The 25,399-nt window shown below is 40.9% G+C and overlaps 1 protein-coding gene across 1 annotated transcript in view; it reads left to right on the forward strand.

Annotated features, from left to right (window-relative positions):
• The window catches only part of SLC9A2 (solute carrier family 9 member A2), a 102,013-nt gene that overhangs the window by 46,795 nt on the left and 29,819 nt on the right, over positions 1–25,399 (forward strand). Inside the window, exons 4-5 of the mRNA XM_024242575.2 lie at positions 17,049–17,266; positions 17,909–18,111. Coding sequence (XP_024098343.2) covers positions 17,049–17,266; positions 17,909–18,111 — 421 coding nt within the window. The remainder of the gene's footprint in view (positions 1–17,048; positions 17,267–17,908; positions 18,112–25,399) is intronic.

The raw sequence follows: 25,399 nt of genomic DNA on the forward strand, positions 1-25,399 counted from the left end.
CACTCAGTTGCCCAGGCTGGAGTGCAGGGGCGCGATCTCGGCTCACTGCAAGCTCCGCCTCCCAGGTTCACACCATTCTCCTGCCTCAGCCTCCTGAGTAGCTGGGACTACAGGCGCCCTCCACCATGCCCGGCTAATTTTTTTGTATTTTTAGTAGAGACGGGATTTCACCCTGTGAGCCAGTATGGTCTCAATCTCCTGACATCGCGATCCACCCACCTCGGCTTCCCAAAATGCTGGGATTACAGGCGTGAGCCACCGCACCCAGCCGGTTTAGCTTTTTAAACAAAGATGCAGGATTATAAAGCAGGAAATGTATAAAGCCAGGAATTGTTTATTTACTAAAGATATGGTTAGTGTCTCATGCACTAACTGGTTCTGAAGGAAGTTTTTGAGAAGTTAGACAAGTAGGCTGATGAATGATGGAGTTCGAATCCTGTTGTAGCATTTGGAGGATCACTTTGAAGGAGGCGGAGGCTGCTCATTGGGTGTCGATGTTTTTGTAGCTTCCAAAAACAAGCTTCTATTCCATTATGGTAAGACCCTGTATACGGTCAGTGAGAAATACTTAGTAATGGAATGCTTTTACATTTTTTTTTTTACTTCGATAAATATGTATTTACAGCTCCATATGCACTAGGCTAAATGCTAGGACCTGCCATACATATTTAGAATTTTGCAGCTATAAGCATAAGCCTAGATCTTCCTGAAATTTTCTCTTCCAATCTGATTAAGATGATCATTTGATTGGGGGCTAGTTTGACTTTTGCCATGTATCAGCATGTCTGTGTCAGAAGCAGATGAGGTTTGTGGTGGAGGAAGTTGAAGACCCCCTACACAAAGAGAGTGGAACCTGGGGTCATGAAAGCCCTGAGTTACAGGTTGGGTGGTTTTTTGTTTCACAGAGAAACCTAAATAAAGCAACGCATTAATCTAGTTTGACCCAGTAATGAAATGTTCCGTGTCTTTCTGGTTGCTATTCATATCATTTGTATGACTTCCAGTTTCCTCACTGTTCTTTGGCCAGTGTCATTGAAAATGTATGACCAGCTAGTTACAAGGTCTCTAAAAAGAGTGTGGAGGCGGGACTTAGTATCCAGTTTCCAGCAGTGTTGTTCCAGCAAGAGTCAGGGTATGAGAACCTTGAATTGCATTGCAAGTCTGAGTATATGTAAATGTTCTAGAACCCACAAAGGAGCTATGTAAATTTGTCAGTTTGCCAGATGTTCACAGGCAGGAATTAGGGTTCTTAAAGATCCAGCATATGGGGGGAAAGTTGAAGAATTGCTTGGGGTGGGAATCCTGGTGCATCCCCGATGTCGGTGATGGAACGGTTGGAAGGCCTATGCTATATCAAGTCACTGGCCTCTTGTGAAGATGGGATCACAGGTTTACTTATGCCAGGAATTCAGAAGTAAGAGACAAATAGGGCCACATATTCCTGGTAAATAGCACAGGTAATTCTCTGCTGTGGTTTGTGGGCCTTTGTTTCCAACTTCAAAGTGAAGATTTTCTTGACAACTTAGTGTAGAGGAAATTTCTTTATTACATTTAAACTAATATTGTCATTGGCCAGGCACAGTGGCTCATGCCTGTAATCCCAGCACTTTGAGAGGACGAGGCGGGTGGATCACTCGAGGTCAGGAGTTCGAGACCAGCCTGACCAGCATGGTGAAACCCCGTCTCTACTAAAAAAAATACAAAAATTAGCCCGGCATGATGGTGCATGTCTGTAATCCCAGCTACTCAGGAGGCTGAAGCAGGAGAATCACTTGAACTGGGAGGTGGAGGTTGCAGTGAGCCAAGATCACACCACTGCATTCCAGCTCAGACAACAGACTGAAAGTCGGTCTCAAAAAAAAGAAAAATAAAAAAATAAACTAATATTGTCATGGCTCATAGTATACCAAAATAATAAATGGGTCCTTAAATAAGATATTGCCAGTGATGTAAATATTTTTGCATCAAAATTACCATGTGCACCCATTATTCTGTCATGACAAATGCAGGTACACATTCACATTGGGGTATGTTTGTTCTCAGAAGTTATACCCTCTTTTCTAATGTGGGATAATCAGTATGCCATTCAAAACCTGACCGTGTGTTGCTTCCTTATGGTGTAGATTACAGATGTGCATGCCCTGCCCCTCTCTAAAGAGCATTATGTGCACTCCCACACTGTAATTACTGTATTTACTTCGGTCCAGGGGATACAGCATAATGATGCAATTAAAAAATGCATACCTACACACACCTCTTTTACAGAACTAGTCATTTTTTCTGGGCTTAAATTGTACTGAGTTTAGAAATTCCTATCATACTTTGTACTAATTGCACTCTCTCTTTTACCATTTATAAACCAATTTTAAGGTTAATGGGAGTGAAGGCACCTGACATACTGAGAATCCTCAGGACTTTCCCTTGTTTTCTTAAGAGAAATGGGCAGCTCCTGAGAAAGGCAACTAGGCAGAGAGGACAGGCAGCTGCTGGGCGGGGAGAAAGGTTAAACTGCTTCTGTAATGATTTGTAACCCAGTTGTGAAGCTTGGCTTTCCTGAGTTTTGCCTGCTCTCCTCCATCTCTCCCTCTTCCACCTTCTTCCATCCATCCTTCCTTCTGTCCTCTTCGTGTTGCCTTTCAGAGCCTGTAACCCTCTGCTTAGCTTTGTTGACTCTTGGGTAGCCTGTTCTAGACAGATGTCACTTAATGAGCAGGTAGTTACTAGATGAATCTAATGAAAAAGAAACAATCTTCTGAGTAACAGAAGATTTTGGTTTGGGTTAAAAATGCAAGGATGCTTTTAGAGGAAAGTGCTGGACAGGATTTCAGTATCTTGATTTCTTTGGAAAGATGCTGGAAGCCATACACCTCGGGTGTTCATAAAGTCTACTGTTGCTGCTATTTAATTTTATCACAAGACTGTGGTTTTATAGGCTTCTTACTGACAAGTAAATTAAATAATGAGGTGAAGTCTTCTGTCTCACAAAATATTTGGAGAGATGTCTTCTGAGCATTCTTAAATTTGGTTTCCCCTTTGTGGCCCTTCCTAATACTCCAAAACCTAATTTAATGTTAAGGAATGATTTACGCTTATGTTTTATTGTATATTCAGAAGGGTTTTAGACTCAAACACTAATAGGGTAAATGCAATTCCCTGTTTTCTAATATTCTTCTACACATTACTATACTGGAATAAATTGTGGCAATAGGGAAATGCGTGTGTGTGTGTGCATAGGCCTGTGTGTGCATACATATGTGTGTTTCTGTTTCCACAGCACCAGAACTATAGTTAAGGGAAAGTTTCTATAGCCCTTTAAACCAGAAACTTCACATATCAATAGCGTTGGACACTTTTGAGTATCAAAGCACTATAGCAGGGCATGAAGGGTAACTAATAGTTATTGATTTTAGAAATTCTTGCCTTGACTCATGTATTTTGAACTTTATATTCAGAAAAATGCTCAGAGTCAAAGCACTGATGATTCCTATGGGTAATGGTGTATTTGACCTCATTTTACTTTCTTTACCCAAGGACACTAACGGTTGGATAAACTGATCACTAAAATTCAGGGCCATTACAGAAATCAACTTAAGCGAAAGTTTGTTATCCACTTTTGGACTTCAGGCTCCTTTCTGATCCTCCTCTTCTACCCTACACAGTCCCCTGGGCTCTAATAAGTGGGACATTGGAAGCACACATTGACCTGAAGGGGGAAGGGCGTACTTGGCCTCCACAGCAGCAAATTTTGAAAATGGCTAACTCCTCCTTCAGACAGGAGAGTAAGTGCCCAGTATTTTTTTATTTTTATTTACTTATTTTTTTTGAGACAGAGTCTTGCTCTGTCCCCCAGGCTGGAATGCAGTGGCACAATCTCTGCTCACTGCAAACTCGCCTCCCAGGTTCACGCCATTCTCCTGCCTCTCAGCCTCCCGAGTAGCTGGGACTACCTGGCTAATTTTTTTTTGTATTTTTAGTAGAGATGGGATTTCACCGTGTTAGCCAAGATGGTCTCGATCTCCTGACCTCGTGATCCACCCATGTCGGCCTCCCAAAGTGCTAGGATTACAGGTGTGAGCCACCGTACCCGGCCGTGCCCAATATTTTTTAGTTATGCTTTAATGGATTAAATAATTCTTTAGTATTTCTTTCCTTAAGGGTACTTTCTAAGTATTTTCTATTTATCATTAATTATTCTAGCAGCATTGTTGTAAAGAAAGTAGAAAATGGTGATTAGTTTCATTCTTATGAATAAATAAATGAAGGCCCAGATGGACAAAACATGGCTGTCAGAAGACTCAGTGGAGAATGAGACCTGACCCTGCATCCCCAGTTACCAGGCCAGTCCTGTTTATGTGCAATATCCCCTCCCACGACCAAAAAAAAAAAAAAACCCAGCACATCCCGATGCAAATTTATAAATGAGTAAATTTGTAACGGGAATTTCCAGAATGATAGGTTTAGGAATGAAATCCAGGAGTAGCTCCAGCTTGCTGGACTGAAGTAGTCACTGGTGAAGGTGCAAAGATCATATGCTCTCTTCTTCCTGTTTTTCTTCGTAGGAGCTGATAATTGTCATCTGTTTAACACTTTGAGAAAAAAATAGGAAAGCATGCCTTTTTTTTTTTTTTTTTTTTTTTTTGCCTATCCTAGTTCCTTTTGATTTACCCACACTTTGTAGCGTTTAAGGAGACCATCTCTTCAACATCCAAGAGTGTTAAACCATAGCCCTACATGCCAGAATAACCAGTTCAACATGTTTACTTGTTCACAAAGAATACAAATAATAAACACAAGACATTGTAGGACATTCATAAAACATTATATGACGCATTGTGTTTATAAAATGCTTTTAAACACATGACGCCAACTGGCCCTCATCTCAACGTCCTGAAGTGTAAAGAAGAGCAGGAGTTTACAGAGAAGGAAGCGGGGAATCAAGACTAGAGCCTTAGATCTCTGGGTCCCTGTTTCTTTTCTTCTCACTGGGTCATTGTACATTACATTGCCTTGACAAATAATAGTTTTACTTTTAATTATAGTGTATGCTTTCACTGATAGCTCTGACTGGCCAAGACTGACCACTTTAAAATCTGGTATGACCACCCCAAACATAAATAAGCCTGAGGTGGGAGGAGGAAAGGTAGTAAAATGATACTAGAAATTAAGTGATACAAAAACAAAGCATATACCCCTTAATTTCTTGGACATATTCACGAAAAAGGAAAAGCAAAGAAAGCAACAGAAAGCTTGTGATTATCTTTTATTTTCTATAGTATAACTTTGCCTGAACTGTAGGGTAAGACTAGTAAAGACAGAAAGGAATTGGAAATTATAAACCTTAATCTAGACAAATGTAAACAATTCATGAAATTATTTGTATTTATTTTTATGGTTTAAACTGTTTAATTTAGTAGATTCAATAGATGAACCCCAGCATTGCTTGGTTCTTTGAAGGAGGAACAAAAATAGTGGCTGTCACTTCTTTCCTCGGTCCTGTCCAATAGGGTGGCCACCAGCCACGTGTGGCTTCTGAGCACTTGAAAGTAGAACTGAGTTGTGTTGTAAGTTTAAAATACACAGGAGAGGCTAGGCACGGTGGCTCACGCTTGTAATCCCATCACTTTGGGAGGCCAAGGCAGGTGGATAACTTGAGGTCAGGAGTTCGAGACCAGCCTGGAAAACACAGCAAAATCCCGTCTCTACTAAAAATACAAAAATAAGCCTGACATGGTGGTGGATGCCTGTAATCCCAGCTGCTACTCAGGAGGCTGAGGTAGGAGAATCGCTTCAACCCGGGAGGCAGAGGTTCCAGTGAGCTGAGATTGCACCACTGTGCTCCAGCCTGGGAGACAGAATGAGACTCCATCTCAAAATAATAATAATAATAAATTTAAAAATATACAGCAGATTTTTAAGACTGAGTAGGAAAAAACGGATTCTAGAGTATCTCATTAGTAATTTCTATGCTCATTTGATGTTGAAATGACAATGTATTAGACATGTTGAGTTACATAAATATGCCCTGAAAATTACCTTCAGTTTCTTTTCGTGTCTTTCACTGTGAATAGTAAGAAACTGCAGATTACATATACAGCTCCGATGATTCCTATTAGACACTGTTGTTCTGTAGTGCTCACCACTAGTGTTTTCTACTTGGATATTTGAAGACTTGGTGACATCTATTTTATTCCTTTTGATAAGGTAAAAAAATAGGTTATGAAAAGATGGGAGAAATAAAAGAGAAATGCTCTCCCTGCTCTGATGATAATTGTGTTCTTTATAAAGACCATTTCTTTGAGATTGGGGAAGTTTAGAAAGAAAATAAGGAAGGAGAGACTGAAGGGAAGTTGGAGGTTCTTCTGAAGTGGCTTGTGATATTAAGATGTCAAATTTAAGCCAGCTTGTGAAAATGAAAAATGTTTCCCTAGGTCCACGTTCAGGGATTTGGATATAAATATCCTCAAAATCTAAAGTGGGAGGGAAAGTTGTGGCTCCTGCAGGAATGAGCAGCGTACTTTAAAACAGATTCCCTGGGTTGAGATAATATATATATTTTGCAAGCTGAATTTGTAAACTTATACAATAGTCAGTATTCAAAACATTATATTTTCTTGCCTCATCTTCTTAGAGGTAAAGCAACATTAAAGACATTATTTTCATCTCTGTTTTTGTCTGTATTTACTCTGCAGACTGACTGAAGATCAATCGAGCCTCTATATTAAGGTCTACAGGTCTTTATTCTAGCTAATGCCAAAATATATTGATTTTTGATGGAGGCAAAAAAAATCAAACAAACAAAATCATCCTAAGTAAGATTATGTATTCCATTCTTGAAGGTTATCAGGAATACATTATGAAGCTAGTCAGTCTTCCCTCAACTTGTCACCTGTGTCTTAGAGTCTTCTGGTGTTTATCAAGTGGTCAGGGTACTAAAGGAATAATTAATATATTGGGTACTCAAGGAATAGAAATATAAGTTTAAGTGAAACACAAGCAAAAAAGCTCATTTTCTAGGAAAAATTGGTACAATGTGTAATAAATCCAATAAATGCTGTACTTGACTGGCTTATGAAAATCAATTCACTGCATTCTTAGAATATTTATCTAAAAAGATAGGACATTGATATTGCTTTTTTGTTATTAAGATGAATCATACCATTGCTTTTCTCCTTCAGTGCAGATAACGGTAGATTTTAGAGGTATGTTGGAATCTTTTAGACAAGAAAAAACTTGATATTTCCTTGCTAACTTTAAATTACACAAAACTTTAACAATTAGCTCCTGAATTAAGAACTGATTCTTCTAAATCTATTTGAAGAGTGGATATTTTTGTGTAACTGAAAATTCACTTTGCTTTTTGGACTGTTTCTTGACTGTTCTTTATGTTTATTTTTTAAAAATGATGATATCCTTTCTGGACTATATTTCAGGAATATTGTGGGAAATAATATTACTTTCTGGTAATGTGTAGGCCAAAATATAAAAGATAATAAGTCAGAAATGTATAATTGCTGAGAAATACTTTTTTTTTTTTTTTTTTTTTTTTTTTGAGACAGAGTCTTGCTCTGTCTCCCAGGCTGGATGGAGTGCAGTGGCACGATCTCGGCTCACTGCAAGCTCCGCCTCCTGGGTTCACGCCATTCTCCTGCCTCAGCCTCCCTAGTAGCTGGGACTACAGGCACCCGCCACCACGCATGGCTAATTTTTTGTATTTTTAGTAGAGATGAGGTTTTGCCATGTTGGTCAGGCTGGTCTCAAACTCCTGACCTTGGGTGATCCATCTGCTCTGGCTTCCCAAAGTGCTGGGATTACAGGCGTGAGCCACCATGCCTGGCCACTTTTTCTTTTTTAATAAAAATTTTTTCAGAAAAACTGAAATGAAATGTACACTTACCACCCAGCTAGTAGTTCTGAGGATGACACGCTTGGACAAATGGATTAAGTCAGTGTTTCAGCCCCTTCGTGAGGAGGTTAGAGCCAGGAATACAGCTATGGAGGTCAAGCTTGGCCCTTCCTTGACATGATACGTGTCCCAAGGAAAACCCATTATTCTTTATCCTTGCTTGAACATACCTCAGTTTACTTCTCAGCAATTCTCTGGACAGGGGAGGACACTGGCCTTGTATGAACCCCAGGCCCTCCTGTGTTGGCTTCTGGGGCGAGGAGAGTCTGCCTGCAGCTCCTCTTGATGCTGTGGCATTTCTCTTATGTACTCACTCCTGCTGCTGCCATTTCCCTTACCTCAATCAAACATGAGGTCTGACTTTGTCAGTATTCCCAGGGGACCTGGCCAAGTGGCCCTGATTCTGTCTTTCCACTTGTGTCCTCACAGTTAATGCCCTGTTATTTGACATAACTTGAGTCATCAGGCATCTTTGTAGTCAGAAGCCCAGCTGAAACAGTAGAGAGAAGCTCTGTGTTAATGAAGGAAGCCAAACTCAAACCAGGTTAAGTCAGAAAGGAGGGATTTCCTGGCTCATGCGAATAAATACATTTTTGAGAGGACAGGTGGGATTTAGCCTTAGGGTGATAGGACAAGGGACTCCTATGTCTGCCTAAGCATTTCCCTCTGTTGACTTTGTGTCCCATCATGAGAAGGCTTCCTTCTAGTTGGTTAGGCATCTCCAAAGCATGAAACCAGGGTCACAGACAAATCGAGCTTTATATCTCTGCAACTCTGTCACTGAAGAGTAAAGTGAGATCTACCCTGCCAGGTCCTGTTAGAAAACATTTCAGAAGAAGCACTGTGATTGGCCCTGGGGTTTGGAGAACTGTCATGGGATCAGACTGTGTCACATGACCAGCCCTGTGACATGAGAAGTAGGGTTTGTTGCCAGAAGAAGGCAGTGAATTTAAACTCACTTTGAGTGAGATGACCATCCTAATCTGTGCTGACTGTAAGCTAGCAAAGAAAGCTCAATCCTTTATAGTAAAGTATACTGGGATGGAAATGTTGATGATGCTTGGGTTGAAGCCTCAGTGATGAAAGGAAGGACATTCTGGGTAGAGGCAGAGGTGTAATTGAAGGCTCCAAGGTGAACTGAACTCTAGGTTGGTGAGAAGGAGGGGTCCCTGGTCTTGCCAGACCTGTTGTGTGCTATAGGCAGGTGGGAGGCTTTGGAATCTTTAAGGAGAAGTGACACAATTGTATTTCTGTTTTATGATAAATACATAATCAGAGTGCTTCCAAAACTTTTCTACACCATGACACTTATAACTGATAAAGTTTTCATGGTACTCTGGGTAAAAACTGTAGGTCATGGCTCCAGTCTGACTGGCTGCCCTAGGGCTGAGGAATCCTTGATTAAGGAGGAGGATCAGGAAATGCTGCTGTCAGCAGGGACAAGGTGCCTAGGTAGAGACTCAGGCAGGAAAAAAAGTGTGTGAAGATGCCTGCACACTAACCAGTCTAGGCAAGAGAACACAGAGACCTGCACCTGGATCCAAGTCATAAAAATTGAGAGACAGGAAGGAAGAATAGTTGGCAAATGTAGTTAAATCCACATTACTCCTCAAATCCCATGTTAACCCTTATGCTCACCCTCCAATACGATTTTAAATAAAATGACTCAAATTTCAGCTCTTTTTTCTCATTTCTCCTTCCTCTTTGGAACCCTCTGCCTATACTTCCATTTCCTGTCCTTAAATGTTAATGTGTTTAGGAATCACCTGGAAATGTCATTACATGGACAGAATCCCAGGCCTCAGCCAGAGATTCTGATATAGGCCCTGGATGGGGCACAGGCATTTGTAGTTTTGCAACATTTACACATGGTCCACAGACCATACTGCTCTAATATACGTGCTAGTAGCTGTAAGAACTTCCAGAAACAGCAACTCATGCTGATGTTTCTAGAACTCATGTAGAACCACAAAGTATTCTGTGTAAGTGTCTGGTGCAGGATTGTTGCATGCAGGTTTCACATACCCAGGCCCCACCTGTAGCCCACATAGACCAGGAGTCCTCCACCTGGAAAACTTTAATTCCATCATCAAAATGTTGGTCAAATCTTCCTGCCTCTCTGAGGCTTTTCTTAACACTCCCAGCTAGAGTGGGGACACTCCATGGGACACTTGGTGCCTGTGCTTCATGACGCTGTTGACATTGAGTTGTGATCCTTTGGTGTTCTCTCTCCACGTAACCAGAGTTGCTTTAGGTGCCAATAAGTGATCTATAAACATTAGTTGAATTGAATTGAAAGCAGTTATACAGGAGAAAAAAGTTGCAGAGAATTTATGCAATGGACAAGGCTTCATGATTAATCCAGGATTTATGACAGTTTCAATGTACTTTATTTCATTTTCGATATTTTTAAAAAAGATTGTTCAGTTTTTATGCTTGGATCTTGTTTTAAAAAACAATTGTTTGCATTTTCTCATATGTCAAACTCTGTTTCTCTTGGTTGTCAGGTTTTCTGGAAGAAGCAACTCACTGTATAGTACGTTCATGTCCTGGAATAATTTAATTTACTTCATTTGAGTGAGCACTTTATTCTGAGAGCATGCAACGTGCCCTGAGTCACCACAAGACCTGGCTTTAATCAATATAGAAAAAGCTTTTTAATTGGTCTTCATCGTTGCATATGCTTGGCACTGATTAGTGGAATATGCTTTCATATTTGGCAAAGCCTTAATTGAGAATATACAAATATTATTTGGGTGATGCTTTCCTGCAGTTGAAATCATACTTTTTAAAATCATATGGAATGGGAGCAAAAGAATTTTGCTTAATTGGTTAATTCTACACAGTTCAGATTGTAGATAAAGCACTCCGAATCTTCATTAAACTAGACTTAACAAGCATTAATTGAACTTGTACTTGGTACCACTATAGGCACAGACCATGCTAAGCATTAGTCCATAATCTCAAAGCACGCATTCTGGTAGAAAAGAAATAAATGTCTGTGGAAAGCAGGTTAATAATGGAGTCATGGAGTAATACAGAGAAAAAAGTTATCTGTTAGAATTTTCTATTCAGAAAATAGTCAAATGACAAATCATTTAAGTAGAAAGGAAAGTCTATTTTCACCCACCCTCCCCAGGAAAAACAAAAAAAAAACAAAAAAAACACAAAACTCTTTGGAGGTAGTGTTTATAGCTGGCCTGAATTGTCCTACACTGTATTTTGATTGATATACTGATAAAGAAAACCTCAATTGCTGGTATAGGTGAAAACCACTAATTATAATGCTCTCCCGTCTCTATCTCTAAATTGGTGATAATCACCACACATTTATGTTAAAGTGGGGCAAGATAATAACATAGCAGGGTGCATCTGCGAATTTTGTGCATGCCTCATCTCCACTCTGTCCTACAGAGTGGAGCCTAAGACCTATTGAAATCTGGGCATGCTCTGGCATGCGAAATGGGCAATGGATATAGAGAAAATATATTCATATTGCACCACCATTCCTATGAATGATTCATCCATGTAGTCATTGATGCAAAATACATGCCAGACACTATGCTAAGCATTGGCAACACTTTTCTTTTTCCTCATGGAGCGTCCAGTTTGGTTGGGGAGATAGACATTAATTATGTGACTGAAATTATAATTTCTCATTTTTCTCTCCAGCCTATAAAGTTAAAACTCCTAAGCATTAAGTATAACAGTGTCATTGAGCCCTAACTTCTTTCATCCTTCCTCATCTCTTAACATTTTCATCTTCCTCTCCTCCAGCTAACAGAATCATTTGGCAGTTTTCTGAACGCACCACCCTGTTTATTTCTTTTATGCCTTTGCATATGGCTGCTGCTTTTCCCTGAATTACTCACTTCCTCTTTTTCCTGACAGGTGAGCTTATCCATGAAGTTGTTGCTCAAATGTCCTCTTTTGTGGCAGAAGTCACCCTTTGCTTTCCTGCACTTCTATAGCATCTTCCCTTTCCTCATTCTAGCACGTACAGTGTTGTGTTCCGATGATCTCTTTGTGTCTGTTTCTTCCCTTAGAAGAACTCTCGAAGGCAGAAATTGGGTCTTACTTGCTTTCATCTTCCTAGATCCCAGCACAGAATTTGGCTCAGAATGGGTGCTCAGAAAATGTTGGTTGATATTAAATTGCACTTCACAATCACATTAACTAGGTATGGAAAATAAAAAAAAAAAGAGAGAGAGAGAGACATGCATGAAAAGGGGGGAAAAGGATAATTCAATGACATGAGCTAATAAAAGTAAGGATGTACTAGGAATATTGAAGGCCAATAGTTTCATTTTGAAGCTTTAGAATTAAGAAACTTAACCAGAATTTTCTATAATATTAAGAATCTATTTAGGCTATTATTTTGTTGGGGACAATGTCATACTGATGACACAGAATGAGGACGTGAGGCTGTGGACTCCAGGCATGAAATCCTCATGTGTTCATGTGATGGAGGAAGAAATCTCATCTCTTGATAGTGTGGTGACACTGTGATAATGCTGTGACGTGACATTGTACCCAAGGACTCTCCTGGCCACATACTTCAGTAAGGCCAAGGACAGTCCAGTACTATCTTGCATCATTTGCCAGCTCTGTAAGTTTCTTGTGATTCTTTTCGAGAAATGGAGACTCATATGTATATACTGTGATGGTGATGACTATCAGCTCTAGAAGATGACCTGGTGGAGTAGGCAGAGATGGTTTCATTCTTTCTATCCCTAAGAGGCTGTTTTGCCTGTACCTCTCTAGTGGAAGGGAGACTAGCTCATTTGTAGTTTGTTTACTTCTGATATTTTTGAAGGAGAGGTGGTTTGACTTCAGGTCAGAGTACACTATAACAAAAAAAATCTCTTTGCAATAAAAACAGCCCCGGACCTTTGCTTGAGAGGCCAGGTGACTCAAGTTGTACATGGCAGACCAGAATGGGAACTTTAGGAATGTTTCCCCCAGCCCCTCAGGTGCCTCAGTGCCACAGACATGCACACACTCCCTGAACAGGACACTACCAGATGCTAGGGCCTGTGGTACCCACCCAGGGCTTTCTTTCTTCCTGTTCAGTGTTTCACTGAGGCTGGTAGGAAACTTCACTGAGTTACAGCAAGGTGTCTGGCTACTGTGAGCATCACTCTTGGTATCGTGTTAAGGATACAAAGCAATGGAAAATGAGCCCATGGACATTCATGTTAAATTAATTCATGTTTTATTCCTACACCAAAGCTATATATATATATATATATATATATTTATTTATTTATTTATTTATTTATTTGAGACGGAGTCTTGCTCAGTTGCCCAGGCTGGAGCGCAGTGGCGCGATCTCAGCTCACTGCAAGCTCTGCCTCCCGGGTTCACACCATTCTTCTGCCTCAGCCTCCCAAGTAGCTGGGACTACAGGCGCCCACCACCACACCCAGCTAATTTTTTTATTTTTAGTAGAGACGGGGTTTCATCATGTTAGCCAGGATGGTCTTGATCTCCCCACCTCATTATCTGCCCACCTCGGCCTCCCAAAGTGCTGGGACTACAGGCGTAAGCCACTGCACCCAGCCACCAAAGCTATATTTTAATTGTTTCTAAATAGAAATTGTTAAATTGCTCATGTAATAAACTGGAGATTACTTTTTGCCTGTATGGTTTACTTTTTGCCCAGTGAATGATATGAACATAATTTCAGAGGGAAATGTTTAGAACATTTAGAGAAACACTATTCATCAGCCTTTTAAAGTTACATTTTTGAATGATTCAAAAAAATCAACCCAAGAGGGAGAGAAGGGAATGGGGTGAATATGAAAAATCAACTTTATTGCTGATGTTTCCACTCTATAGATGACATTTTGTTTTAACAAATACAAGTGACTGGAGAAGGCTGGGTAGTGGGTACTTTGGTGTTCATGTCTTTCCATGTTTGTCTATAAGTTAAAGTGCTTTATAATAAAACCCTTTGAAGTATATTTGGATAGGATTAGAGAATTAAAAAATATATGTCCATTATAAATTACTTTTATTACAAATTTTCTACTTGGCAACATTTTTTTCCACTACATGAAGTACCTAAAAAAGCAACATTTTTGAAAGGCTCATTAGTGTGTGTTTCTGTATACATGTCTTTTTATATATATATATAAACATGTTATAATTCAGATTCTTAATCTAATCTGTTGCCCTCATTACATTGTATTGGAGAAATCTTACTTTTTAAAGTCTAGTTAAAGAAAAATTAAGCCAAAATATGAAAGATGAAGATTTTCAGAAATGTGGGTAACCAGTGATTTATATCTGGGGGAGTGCTGGCGAGATGCCCGATATTGGCTTACTGAGACAGATGCCACTTTCCAGCCTGTTCTCCCAGTTCCTATTGCCTGCTGGAGGAGGTTCCAGGATTTCACGTTAAGTCAGTGTGACAGAGCTCCTGCTAGCTTCTGTCACCCAACTGCATGCAAGCAGCAGAGGCCATGCTCATCTGGGCCATACACTTGGTTCAGGATACAGTTTAGGGGAGGAGAATGCAACCTGGAAGGGTTGAATAATGGCCTCAAAGATGTCCCCAAAGGTGTCCACATCCTAATCCCTGGAACCTGCTAATATGTTACCTTCTATGGCCAAAGAGACTTTGTGGTTGTGATTAGGTGAAAATCCTGAGATGGGGAGATTCCATTAGAATATCTGGTTGGCCTTGATATAATCATAAGAGCCTTTATGAGAGGGAGTAGGAGAGTCAGACTCAGAGAAGATGTGGTTAGGGAAGCAGAGGTCAGAGGGATGTGGCATGAGCCAAGGAGTGCAGGGACCCTCTAGAAACTAGTGAAGGCAGGGGACAGCTTCTCCCCTAAAGCCTCCGGGAGGAAAAAGCTTTGTCACCACCTTGATGTTAGCCCACTAATGTGATTTTGGACTTCTGACCTCTGGAAGTGCAAGATGGAAATATGCATTGTTTGAAGCCACTCAGTTTGTGGTTATTTCTTACAGCAGCCATAGGAGATGGATACAAACAGGCTTGTGCTTGAGAAAGGATAAGCCACAGCTTGGTGGGCGGGGAAGACCTCCTTCCCATCAGAGATGGTAGGGCTCATTGAGAACTTGGAAAGTGTGAGGATTAAGTCTTCCACAGTGCTGGCTTTGTTTTTGTAGAGATGAGGTCTCATTTTGCATAGCTGGACTTAAACTCCTGGGCCCAAGTGATCCTCCTGCCTCGGCCTCCCAAAGTGCTGGGATGACAGGTGTGAGCCACCATGCCGGGCCCCGTACTGTCTTTAAATCAGACTGCCCAGATTCATACTGTAGCACCACCATTTATTAGCACTGGAATCTTACATAATTGAACCTCTGTCTGCCTTTGTTCTCCCATTTATAAGCATAGGAATGATAATAGAACTTGCTCCTAAACTTGTTATAATGTTTAACTGACATAATCCATTCATACCTGGCACAGAGTAAAGGTGCTATGAAGATTGATCATTTTTATATGAGTCCTCAACTATTCAAAGGCTTTGCCGTGTGTTTATAGCTGTTGAATTTTATTAGCACATTTAATAAGGCCATTCCTTCTTTTGGGAAACCAATAAATTAGGCATTCTTCACTTATAGAAATCTAAAAGAAATACCCACTTATTCTGGGGACAGTGACATGGTGGCTTAGTGTGTGGTCCTTAGATTGATGAAGTCTTCATTTTGTTTTAATAAGGGGCACTAAAATAAACATACCTGTTTTGTTTTCTATGTGAACAACAGATATGTTACTTGCAATGAGACGTGTTCGTGGTGACCTGTTTAGGTTTTAGAGGATGCTTAGGTTTGCATTTTTCTACCTATTCTTATGCTCACAGTAAGAGGATTTCCTTAAGACAGCAGAAGTCTTCTCTGAGTGAGGAGGACCAGATGACGGGAGTAGACAGAGCTAAGCTAGGGTCACTGTAGTGCTGGAGTTATGAGAATGCTGGAAACTTTGCAGATCATGACCAGTATTCAGCTTATGGCATGGTTACCACTTAGTGGAAGGCAGGGTGGCTCCCTCTAATCCCATCCTCCTGTTTCATTCTACAGGACCTTCATAATGAAATTCTTTTGGTACTTTATAGTAACTGTGTCTCCATAGAACAGACCTACCATGAGCTGTCACCAAGCTCATCCTAAATTCCCCTCTGTGGGTGGTGTCTGAGTTGATCAGGGGTAGCATCCTCGACAGAGAGGGACCCATGTGTGTAGTAAGGCAAGAAGACAGTAAAGAACAAGTTCAGGTTGGGCAATTCCATACAGTGGAGGCACATGGTGTGTGCCAGGGTGGAGAGAGGGCAGATGTGAAACTGGAATTCTCCACTGAGGGAAGTGTGTGAAGAGCTTCAGGAGTGTGGACTTGACCCTGGAGCCCTTCCTTTTCTACAGGTGCCATATTGCAGTAGATATCATGAGAGTGGGAATAAAGGACTCTGTGGTCCCAAAGTTTTGGAAATACTTAGAAGAAAAAGCAAAAGCAAAAGAGTTTCTTTGCTTTAGGAATTCTCAGAGCCTGTTAAAACCTTTTGAATTTCCCAGAAGTGGATACTAGATACATAGATATGAGACTCAGCACTAAGGATAAAAAGAAGTGAGTGGGTCTAAGAGATATTCAGGATGAAGAATCGAAAACAGTTGTTGACCAATTATATGGCAGGGGGCTACTAAGATGTGACAGGGAGAGAAGTCTAATGCAAGCCCATTTTCAAGTTTAGGATTTTATACAATAGAATCCTTTTAGATAACAGAGGAACAGGGCACATGTGGGAAAATAAATCAGCTTACAGAAAGACAGTGAGTTTCAAGTTTATTTTGGACTTGTTTTATTTGAGATACAGAAAGGAAAGCTGATGGTGTCGATGTCCATAGACCTTTAAGCATGAATCTGGGGTAAGGGAATTGAGGGACCAGAATGCTGGGCAGAGCCGGGTAGTTCAGCCAGAGTTGCTAAAGAAGACCTCCGGAGATTGTAGGATTTCCAAGGTTTACATGCAAATCACATTCACCTATAAAAATCATTCGATGATGTTGTAGTCTTGGGCAGAAGAGTAGAGCCATAATTTAGCTCTTAAGTACTATCTCTTGCATTCTGATTAGGATCATTGTTAGGTTTCAGTAGAAGCTGAATCTTCTCTTTCAGAATCACTGCTTGTGCAATGACTATGAATAAGTACGTAGAAGAAAATGTATCTCAGAAATCCTACACGACCATCAAGTACTTCATGAAGATGCTGAGCAGTGTCAGCGAAACCTTGATCTTCATCTTCATGGGTGTGTCTACCGTGGGCAAGAACCACGAGTGGAACTGGGCCTTCGTCTGCTTCACCCTGGCCTTCTGCCTCATCTGGCGAGCCCTGGGTAATGAGTGCTTGTTTGCTAACTGGACATATGTGACACTCACTAATTGAATGGGGCTTTCCTTTTGTCACTCCCTTTCTGCTGTTGTGGCTTCTTTTATGTCTGCTTAATTTCTTCTTCTGTCTTACCTACTTCTTCCTCCTCTTCTTCCTCTTCTTCCTTTACTTTTTTCTCTCCTATATCTTCCTCTTCCTCCTTTTCTTCTCCTTTCTCATTTCCTTCCTCCTTTTCCCTATTATCTTCTTCCTCCTGTTTCTCTTTTTCCTCCTCTTCCTTCTCACCTTCCTCTGCCTCTTCCTCTTCCCCTTTCCTTCCTCATCGGCCTCTTCATCTTCTCTCTCTCTTGCCCTTCCCGCCCCTTCCTGATATATTCTTTTCTTCTCTGAGTATCTTCATGCCTTTGTTATAAGTCAGATTAGTTTGTCTTGTCCTCTCCGATTTCACATTTTCACTCACAATCCTGAAACAACATCAAAGGCCCAGAACCTGGTATTACTAGAAAGACAGAGAAAAAGGGGAAAGACTTTGGGGCCTATTCTTAAATCCTTTGTCCCTGTCGCAGAAGCACAGAAAATGAGTCTATGTATTTTCATATTTTGGCCTCACCCAGTCTGTTTCCTCTTGGGTTTTCTTTCTTTGCAGGTGTTTTTGTCCTGACTCAGGTCATTAATAGGTTCCGGACCATTCCCCTGACTTTTAAGGACCAGTTCATCATTGCCTATGGAGGACTTCGAGGTGCCATCTGTTTTGCACTAGTGTTTCTCCTTCCTGCTGCTGTGTTTCCTCGGAAAAAATTGTTTATTACAGCTGCCATTGTTGTCATATTCTTTACTGTCTTCATTCTGGTGAGTAGAGTGATCCCTTTACCAGGAGGGTAAAAAATATCGTTCAGAATATTGGATTCTGTTTACAGGATGCAAAGTAGCAAAGGTGTGTTGAAACTTTGGTAGTTAATTACTAGGGAAAATGATATTTCCTGTCTGGGTTCATGTCACTAGATTGTCAAGGGGCCTCAGAGAGTCCAATTTGGTCACTTGGCCTACACAGAGAAATTATTATTTAAGGAAACTAAACTAAGTGCTCTCATCTTATGACTGGAAACTTAGGAACTGCACTTGCTAATGCTTATTATTTTTCTGACTTAGTGAATGCACTTGTTAAATGCTAGTTGTGCATATGACCTTCCAACAGCTATTTGACATGAGTTGACTGCCTGGCGGTGACTCCCCTAAAAGAGGAATGGACGAATGCACGTTTAATATTGGGAGGCAGAAAGTGTGGTGGACCTGTGTCCAGATCCCTACTTTGCAAGTTAATCAATATCTTTAAGTTAAGATGCCAACTCTTAGAAGATTATATTTTGCAGATATTCATTTATCAAATATTTACTGGACTCCTGCTAAGTGCCAGGCAGTGCTCTAGGAGCCAGAACATAAAAAGATCCCTGTCCCTGCTGCAGAGCTTACATTTCAGAGGGGTTGGTAGCACTAAACAAGAAATACAAGTAAATCATAGAGCATGTTAGAAGGTGAAAAATGTTATGCAATAAGGATAGAGTAAGGAGTCAAGCATGGTAAGGGTAAAGTCGTGGGGGAAACGTTACAATTCCAACATCAAATGGTCATGAAAAGGAACAGCGAGAAAAATGAGATTTGAGCAAAGACATGCAGGAGGTGGAGGAATTGGCTAAGCCCAAGAACATCCCAGGCAAATGGGCTAAGGGATCAAGTGTGTTCTGAAGGCAGTGTGCTCTTGGCCAGTGTGGCTGGAGTGGCACAGAGTGTGGTGTGGAGTGTAGGAGAATGAGGCGAGGCAGGGTCTGGAGTCCTACATCATGCAGGGCCATGCAGGCCAGTGTTTGAAGCTTGGCTCTTCTCCAAGTGAAATGGAAGCCATTAGAGAGTGTCATGCAGATCCCTGATATGTTCTGACTTCCTTTGTAAAAGGATCATACTGGCCACTGTGTTGAGAATAGACTGTTGCAAGGAAAGGGTGGATGTGGGAATCCAGCATGAAGCCCTGAAGTCATTAGGGAGGACCAGGCTGGTGGAAGTTCAGTTGGTGAGAAGTAGTAAGATCCTAGAATACATTCTGATGGAGCAACCTATGGGATTCCCTGATGGATTAGACATGTTGTGAGGGAAAGAGGTGTCACTCATGACTCCAGGGGTTTTGGCCTGAGCAGCTAGAAGGATGGACTTGCCCTCAAGTGAGAAGGGGAAGTCTGTGCATGGCAGAGGTGGGGGTGGGGAGACTGTCAGTTCAATGATGGGCATGCTGCATTAGGGGTGTCCATTAGACCTACAATGGAGATACAGATGAGGCAGATATTATGAGTCTGGAGCTCAGGAAAGAGGCTCTCTGGCCACTAGCAGAGAATTGGTATTAGAAGCCATGAGCTGGATGTGATTGTGAAGGGAGTGAAAACATACATTGAAGAGGCTGCAATAGAGGAGTAAGGATTGAGCCTTGGGGCAGCCCCACCTTAAGACATCGTGGTAAGAAGACAGCAGCCAAGAAGAACTGAGAATGAGTGATCGGTAAAAAAGGAGGAAGATCAGGAGATGTGCGTGTGTTTTAAAAATTTATTCATAATTATTTAACAGTCACAGAATGCTTTCTAGGTGCCTGATGCAAATCTAAGCATCTTACATGTTAATTCATTTAACCCTCATAACAATTCCATGGCACATAACTCTAGGAATCATGGTTTATTATCCCTATTTTGTGGAAGAGGAAAGTGGGGCACTGAAACTGAGGCTAAGTAAGTTTACCAAATTTGCACAGATATTAAAATGTAGAGCAGAGTCAAAACCTATTTGCTTTTGACCCTGAATAAGGTGTCCAGGAGAGAGCCTGGTGTGTAGCGAGTGCTCAGTATTGTAATGCATCATGATTTTCCTCCTTCCTTCTAGTCATTTCTTCAAAAGACAGTTCATCCTTCATTCATTCATGCCTTCCAACACTGAGGACAGTGAGTTCTCTGGAATCCTGAAGAAGACCCTTTCCTGAGTTAAGATGACCACTTTCTGTTATTGTCTTTATTATCAACACCTTTCTGCTTTCGTGCAGTAATACGGGCCAGAAATGGTGATGACTTGTCCTTGGGAAGTAGTGGCAGAGCTGAGAAAAAGCAGATGCAACCCTCTTTATTTTGGAAGACTCTTCAATGAGACTTTGTGTGAGAAGTGAGCCAAAGCAGGGCAGAGGATCAGTCGAAGGATGACTGCTAACTCTTGTGTTGTGTGGAATGTCAGAGAGCTCGTGAGGGCAGGGGAGGCTGGAAGTCAGGAAGTTCATGTGAGATGGATCACTTGTTCTCAGTGATGTAGGAGCATGGCTTTCCCTGAGTGTGAAGAGGACAGGAGGAGGATAGATAGGAGGAGAGAGATGAAGGTGGTTAAAGGCCGTGATAGAAAAGGAGGAAGCCTGAAGCAACAAACAGCACAGTTGAGATGTATTAGCCAAATTTGGTATTGTGAACATATCAAGCTAATCCTCCACTAAGGGAGACATCTGGGGATCATTGTTTAGAGCCTGCAGGTGTAGAGATGTCAGTCTTTCCTCTTGTTAGGTTAAAGGAGAGTCTGGCCAAGTTCACTTGGATATCCACAGAGAAGAGAAATTGCTGCGGTTCCACTTGTGTTGATATCTTCCTTTTCCTGTTCTCTGCCTACCCTTCTGTGTGCACAGATCGGAGACTGCATGCATATTGCTTGGTTCCATGACTCTGACCACTTCCTCTTCCTCCTATTCTCCTACCTACCACTGGTTCTTAAGAGACTCTGAACACACACAGGTGCACAAGCATGCATGCACACACACACACAAATACACACATACTCCCTTCAGAAAAGATCTCTTTTCCAGAATACATCAATAATTAAGGAATTCAGTGAAGGAAGCCTGGAGGGAAATACTTGATGAGATATAAATATAGCAGGAATAACTAATTATAAATCCATGTATAAAATGTTGCCTTTCAAGTAAGAATTATGTATTCTTTTTCAAACAACGACTTTTATGTTGATGGACCGATTACTAAACTTTAAATATGTTTTTCTCCCCTTATTTCAATATTTTATATGATAAGCTCTTCCAACCTGGTACTACTGAGTTGTAACTATCTTCAAAAATAGGATTTCCCATGATGTATGATGCATTATTTGATATCATAGTTTATCATGAGAATTTTCACATTGTTTGAATCGTGTTGCTTCTTAGCAACTGATGTAGTCCCTTTATGAGGCACACTATCATGTTATCAGAATATGGTGCTGTTTGGGGGATTTTTTTTTTTTTTTGAGACAGAGTCTCACTCTGTCACCTAGGCTGGAGTGCAGTGGCACGATCTTGGCTCACTGCAACCTCTGCCTCCTGGGTTCCAGCGATTCTCTTGCCTCAGCCTCCCTGAGTAACTGGGATTACAGAAATGCACCATCATGCCCAGCTAATTTTTATATTTTTAGTAGAGATGGGGTTTCGCCATGTTCGCCAGGCTGGTCTTGAATTCCTGGCCTCAAGTAATGCACCCACCTTGGCCTCCCAAAGTGCTGGGATTACAAGAGTGAGCACCACCATGCCCGGCCGTGGAATATTGAATGAGGAAACAATTCTGATTCCTTGGACATTTGAGTTCATTTTTTTCCAATATGATTGGTAATGTTATTTATACCAAATATAAGCTATTTCTCATATATGTAAATTATATTCAAAATTGGGGAGGGTGGAGTACAGTTGTATAAAGTGCAGTTTTAGAGTAAGACTATTGTGGGTTGATATTCTAAGCCTGCTTTTTGCAGCCTCTGTGGGCCTCAGTTTACTTAGCTGTAAAATCTAGACAATGCTCCAGGAAGCTCAGGGGAAATATGTGTATAGAGTATGACACTTGACACAGGGTTTTTGCCTCACGAGTTGCCATGTTTAATATACTACATTAAGAAAAATTATAATGAGGCCAGGTGCAGTGGCTCACGACTGTAATTCCAGCACTTTGGGAGGCCAAGGCGGGTGGATCACGAGGTCAGGAGATCAAGACCATCCTGGCCAACATGGTGAAACCCTGTGTCTACTAAAAATACAAAAATTAGCTGGGCATGGTGGCACGTGCCTATAATCCCAGCTACTCGGGAGGCTGAGGCAGGAGAATTGCTTGAACCAGGGAGTCAGAGGTTGCAGTGAGCCAAGATTTTGCCACTGCACTCCAGCCTGGTGACAGAGCAAGACTCTGTCTCAAAACAAACAAACAAAAAAAAATGAAAGAAAACTTGTAAGGAAAGAAAGAAAAAGGTAAGTTCTTTCAATATACTTTTTTTATCACTAATTATTATTTTTGTTTATATTTATTATTTCACCAAGAGAGAGGCACTTCTGTTTAGTACAAAGGCAATATATTTTATATTATTTTGTATCATTCTGCAAGTATGATGACTGCACTGTTCGAACTAAAATCAGGACAAATGACCTGGCAAATCACAGGCATTTACACGGCAAAGAAACAGAAGCACTGAAATAAAAAACAGTGCCAGGTAATCAGGATGGGAAAATCACTGTGCTTTGCTTTTCTTTTTTTTTTCTTTTCTTTATTATTATTATTATTATTATTATTATTATACTTTAGGCTCTATGGTACATGTGCGCAATGTGCAGGTAAGTTACATATGTATACATGTGCCATGCTGGTGCGCTGCACCCAGCAACTCGTCATCTCGCATTAGGTATATCTCCCAATGCTATCCCTCCCCCCTCCCCCCACCCCACAACAGTCCCCGAAGTGTGATGTTCCCCTTCCTGTGTCCATGTGTTCTCATTGTTCAATTCCCACCTATGAGTGAGAATATGCGGTGTTTGGTTTTTTGTTCTTGCGATAGTTTACTGAGAATGATGATTTCCAATTTCATCCATGTCCCTACAAAGGACGTGAACTCATCATTTTTTATGGCTGCATAGTATTCCATGGTGTATATGTGCCACATTTTCTTAATCCAGTCTATCATTGTTGGACATTTGGGTTGGTTCCAAGTCTTTGCTATTGTGAATAATGCCGCAATAAACATACGTGTGCATGTGTCTTTATAGCAGCATGATTTATAGTCCTTTAGGTATATACCCAGTAATGGGATGGCTGGGTCAAATGGAATTTCTAGTTCTAGATCCCTGAGGAATCACCACACTGACTTCCACAAGGGTTGAACTAGTTTACAGTCCCACCAACAGTGTAAAAGTGTTCCTATTTCTCCACATCCTCTCCAGCACCTGTTGTTTCCTGACTTTTTAATGATTGCCATTCTAACTGGTGTGAGATGGTATCTCATTGTGGTTTTGATTTGCATTTCTCTGATGGCCAGTGATGGTGAGCATTTTTTCATGTGTTTTTTGGCTGCATAAATGTCTTCTTTTGAGAAGTGTCTGTTCATGTCCTTCGCCCACTTTTTGATGGGGTTGTTTGTTTTTTTCTTGTAAATTTGTTGGAGTTCATTGTAGATTCTGGATATTAGCCCTTTGTCAGATGAGTAGGTTGCGAAAATTTTCTCCCATTTTGTAGGTTGCCTGTTCACTCTGATGGTAGTTTCCTTTGCTGTGCAGAAGCTCTTTAGTTTAATTAGATCCCATTTGTCAATTTTGGCTTTTGTTGCCATTGCTTTTGGTGTTTTAGACATGAAGTCCTTGCCCATGCCTATGTCCTGAATGGTATTGCCTAGGTTTTCTTCTAGGGTTTTTATGGTTTTAGGTCTAACGTTTAAGTCTTTAATCCATCTTGAATTAATTTTTGTATAAGGTGTAAGGAAGGGATCCAGTTTCAGCTTTCTACATATGGCTAGCCAGTTTTCCCAGCACCATTTATTAAATAGGGAATCCTTTCCCCATTTCTTGTTTTTGTCAGTTTTGTCAAAGATCAGATAGTTGTAGATATGTGGCATTATTTCTGACGGCTCTGTTCTGTTCCATTGATCTATATCTCTGTTTTGGTACCAGTACCATGCTGTTTTGGTTACTGTAGCCTTGTAGTATAGTTTGAAGTCAGGTAGCGTGATGCCTCCAGCTTTGTTCTTTTGGCTTAGGATTGACTTGGCGATGCGGGCTCTTTTTTGGTTCCATATGAACTTTAAAGTAGTTTTTTCCAATTCTGTGAAGAAAGTCATTGGTAACTTGATGGGGATGGCATTGAATCTGTAAATTACCTTGGGAAGGATGGCCATTTTCATGATATTGATTCTTCCTACCCATGAGCATGGAATGTTCTTCCATATCCTTGATGAACATTGATGCAAAAATCCTCAATAAAATACTGGCAAACAGAATCCAGCAGCACATCAAAAAGCTTATCCACCATGATCAAGTGGGCTTCATCCCTGGGATGCAAGGCTGGTTCAATATACGCAAATCAATAAATGTAATCCAGCATATAAACAGAACCAAAGTCAAAAACCACATGATTATCTCAATATACTTTTCTTTGGAAGGAAAAATGATTAGAATACAATAATTATTATGTAGTTAATCCCTATAATAAAAAGGGGCAGATCTCAAGAATTCTGTAAATGTACTAAGTGGTTATCTAGAAGTCCATCAAGTGAGAAAGTTAACCAAAATTCAAGAGATAGCAGCCTGTTTTGCACATTAGTGATGTAACTTACGTTAAGTCACTGTGCAGAAGCATCTGGGATTTTATTATACTTGTAAGCTAACAAGTTCGCCTGTTACTATTTCATGAATACTACAGAAAACTCCTGAGTCAGAGACAAAGGACTTTATTGTCCATGACAAAAGCTGTAGCCATAGCCTTGTGTTGGTTTGTGTCAGTTTTCCACACCTCCTTGTCCCATGGGGGTGACACAAAGGACCCACGATGGATGTCTGCACATGTCATGGGCTGTATTGCAGGAGGGGGACACTGAGTTTGGGGATATATTGCTCTCTCAGAAGGGTGATCTTACTTCATTTCTCAAGAGTGCTCATTGCTTGCAACCCGAAGAAATGCCCCAGGTAAAAAAGTAATCAAGGCCTGACATTCTTGGCATCCCCTGCAAGAACATGTGGGGGTGCTTAGGGCCCGTGATGGGATAGCCTCTCCCAGCAATTACATGAATCTTTGCTGATTTAGCCTATCCAACTGGAATGACGGTGCTCACT

The sequence above is a fragment of the Pongo abelii genome, chromosome 12 (genome assembly GCF_028885655.2).
Source record: "Pongo abelii isolate AG06213 chromosome 12, NHGRI_mPonAbe1-v2.0_pri, whole genome shotgun sequence".
NCBI lineage: Eukaryota > Metazoa > Chordata > Mammalia > Primates > Hominidae > Pongo > Pongo abelii.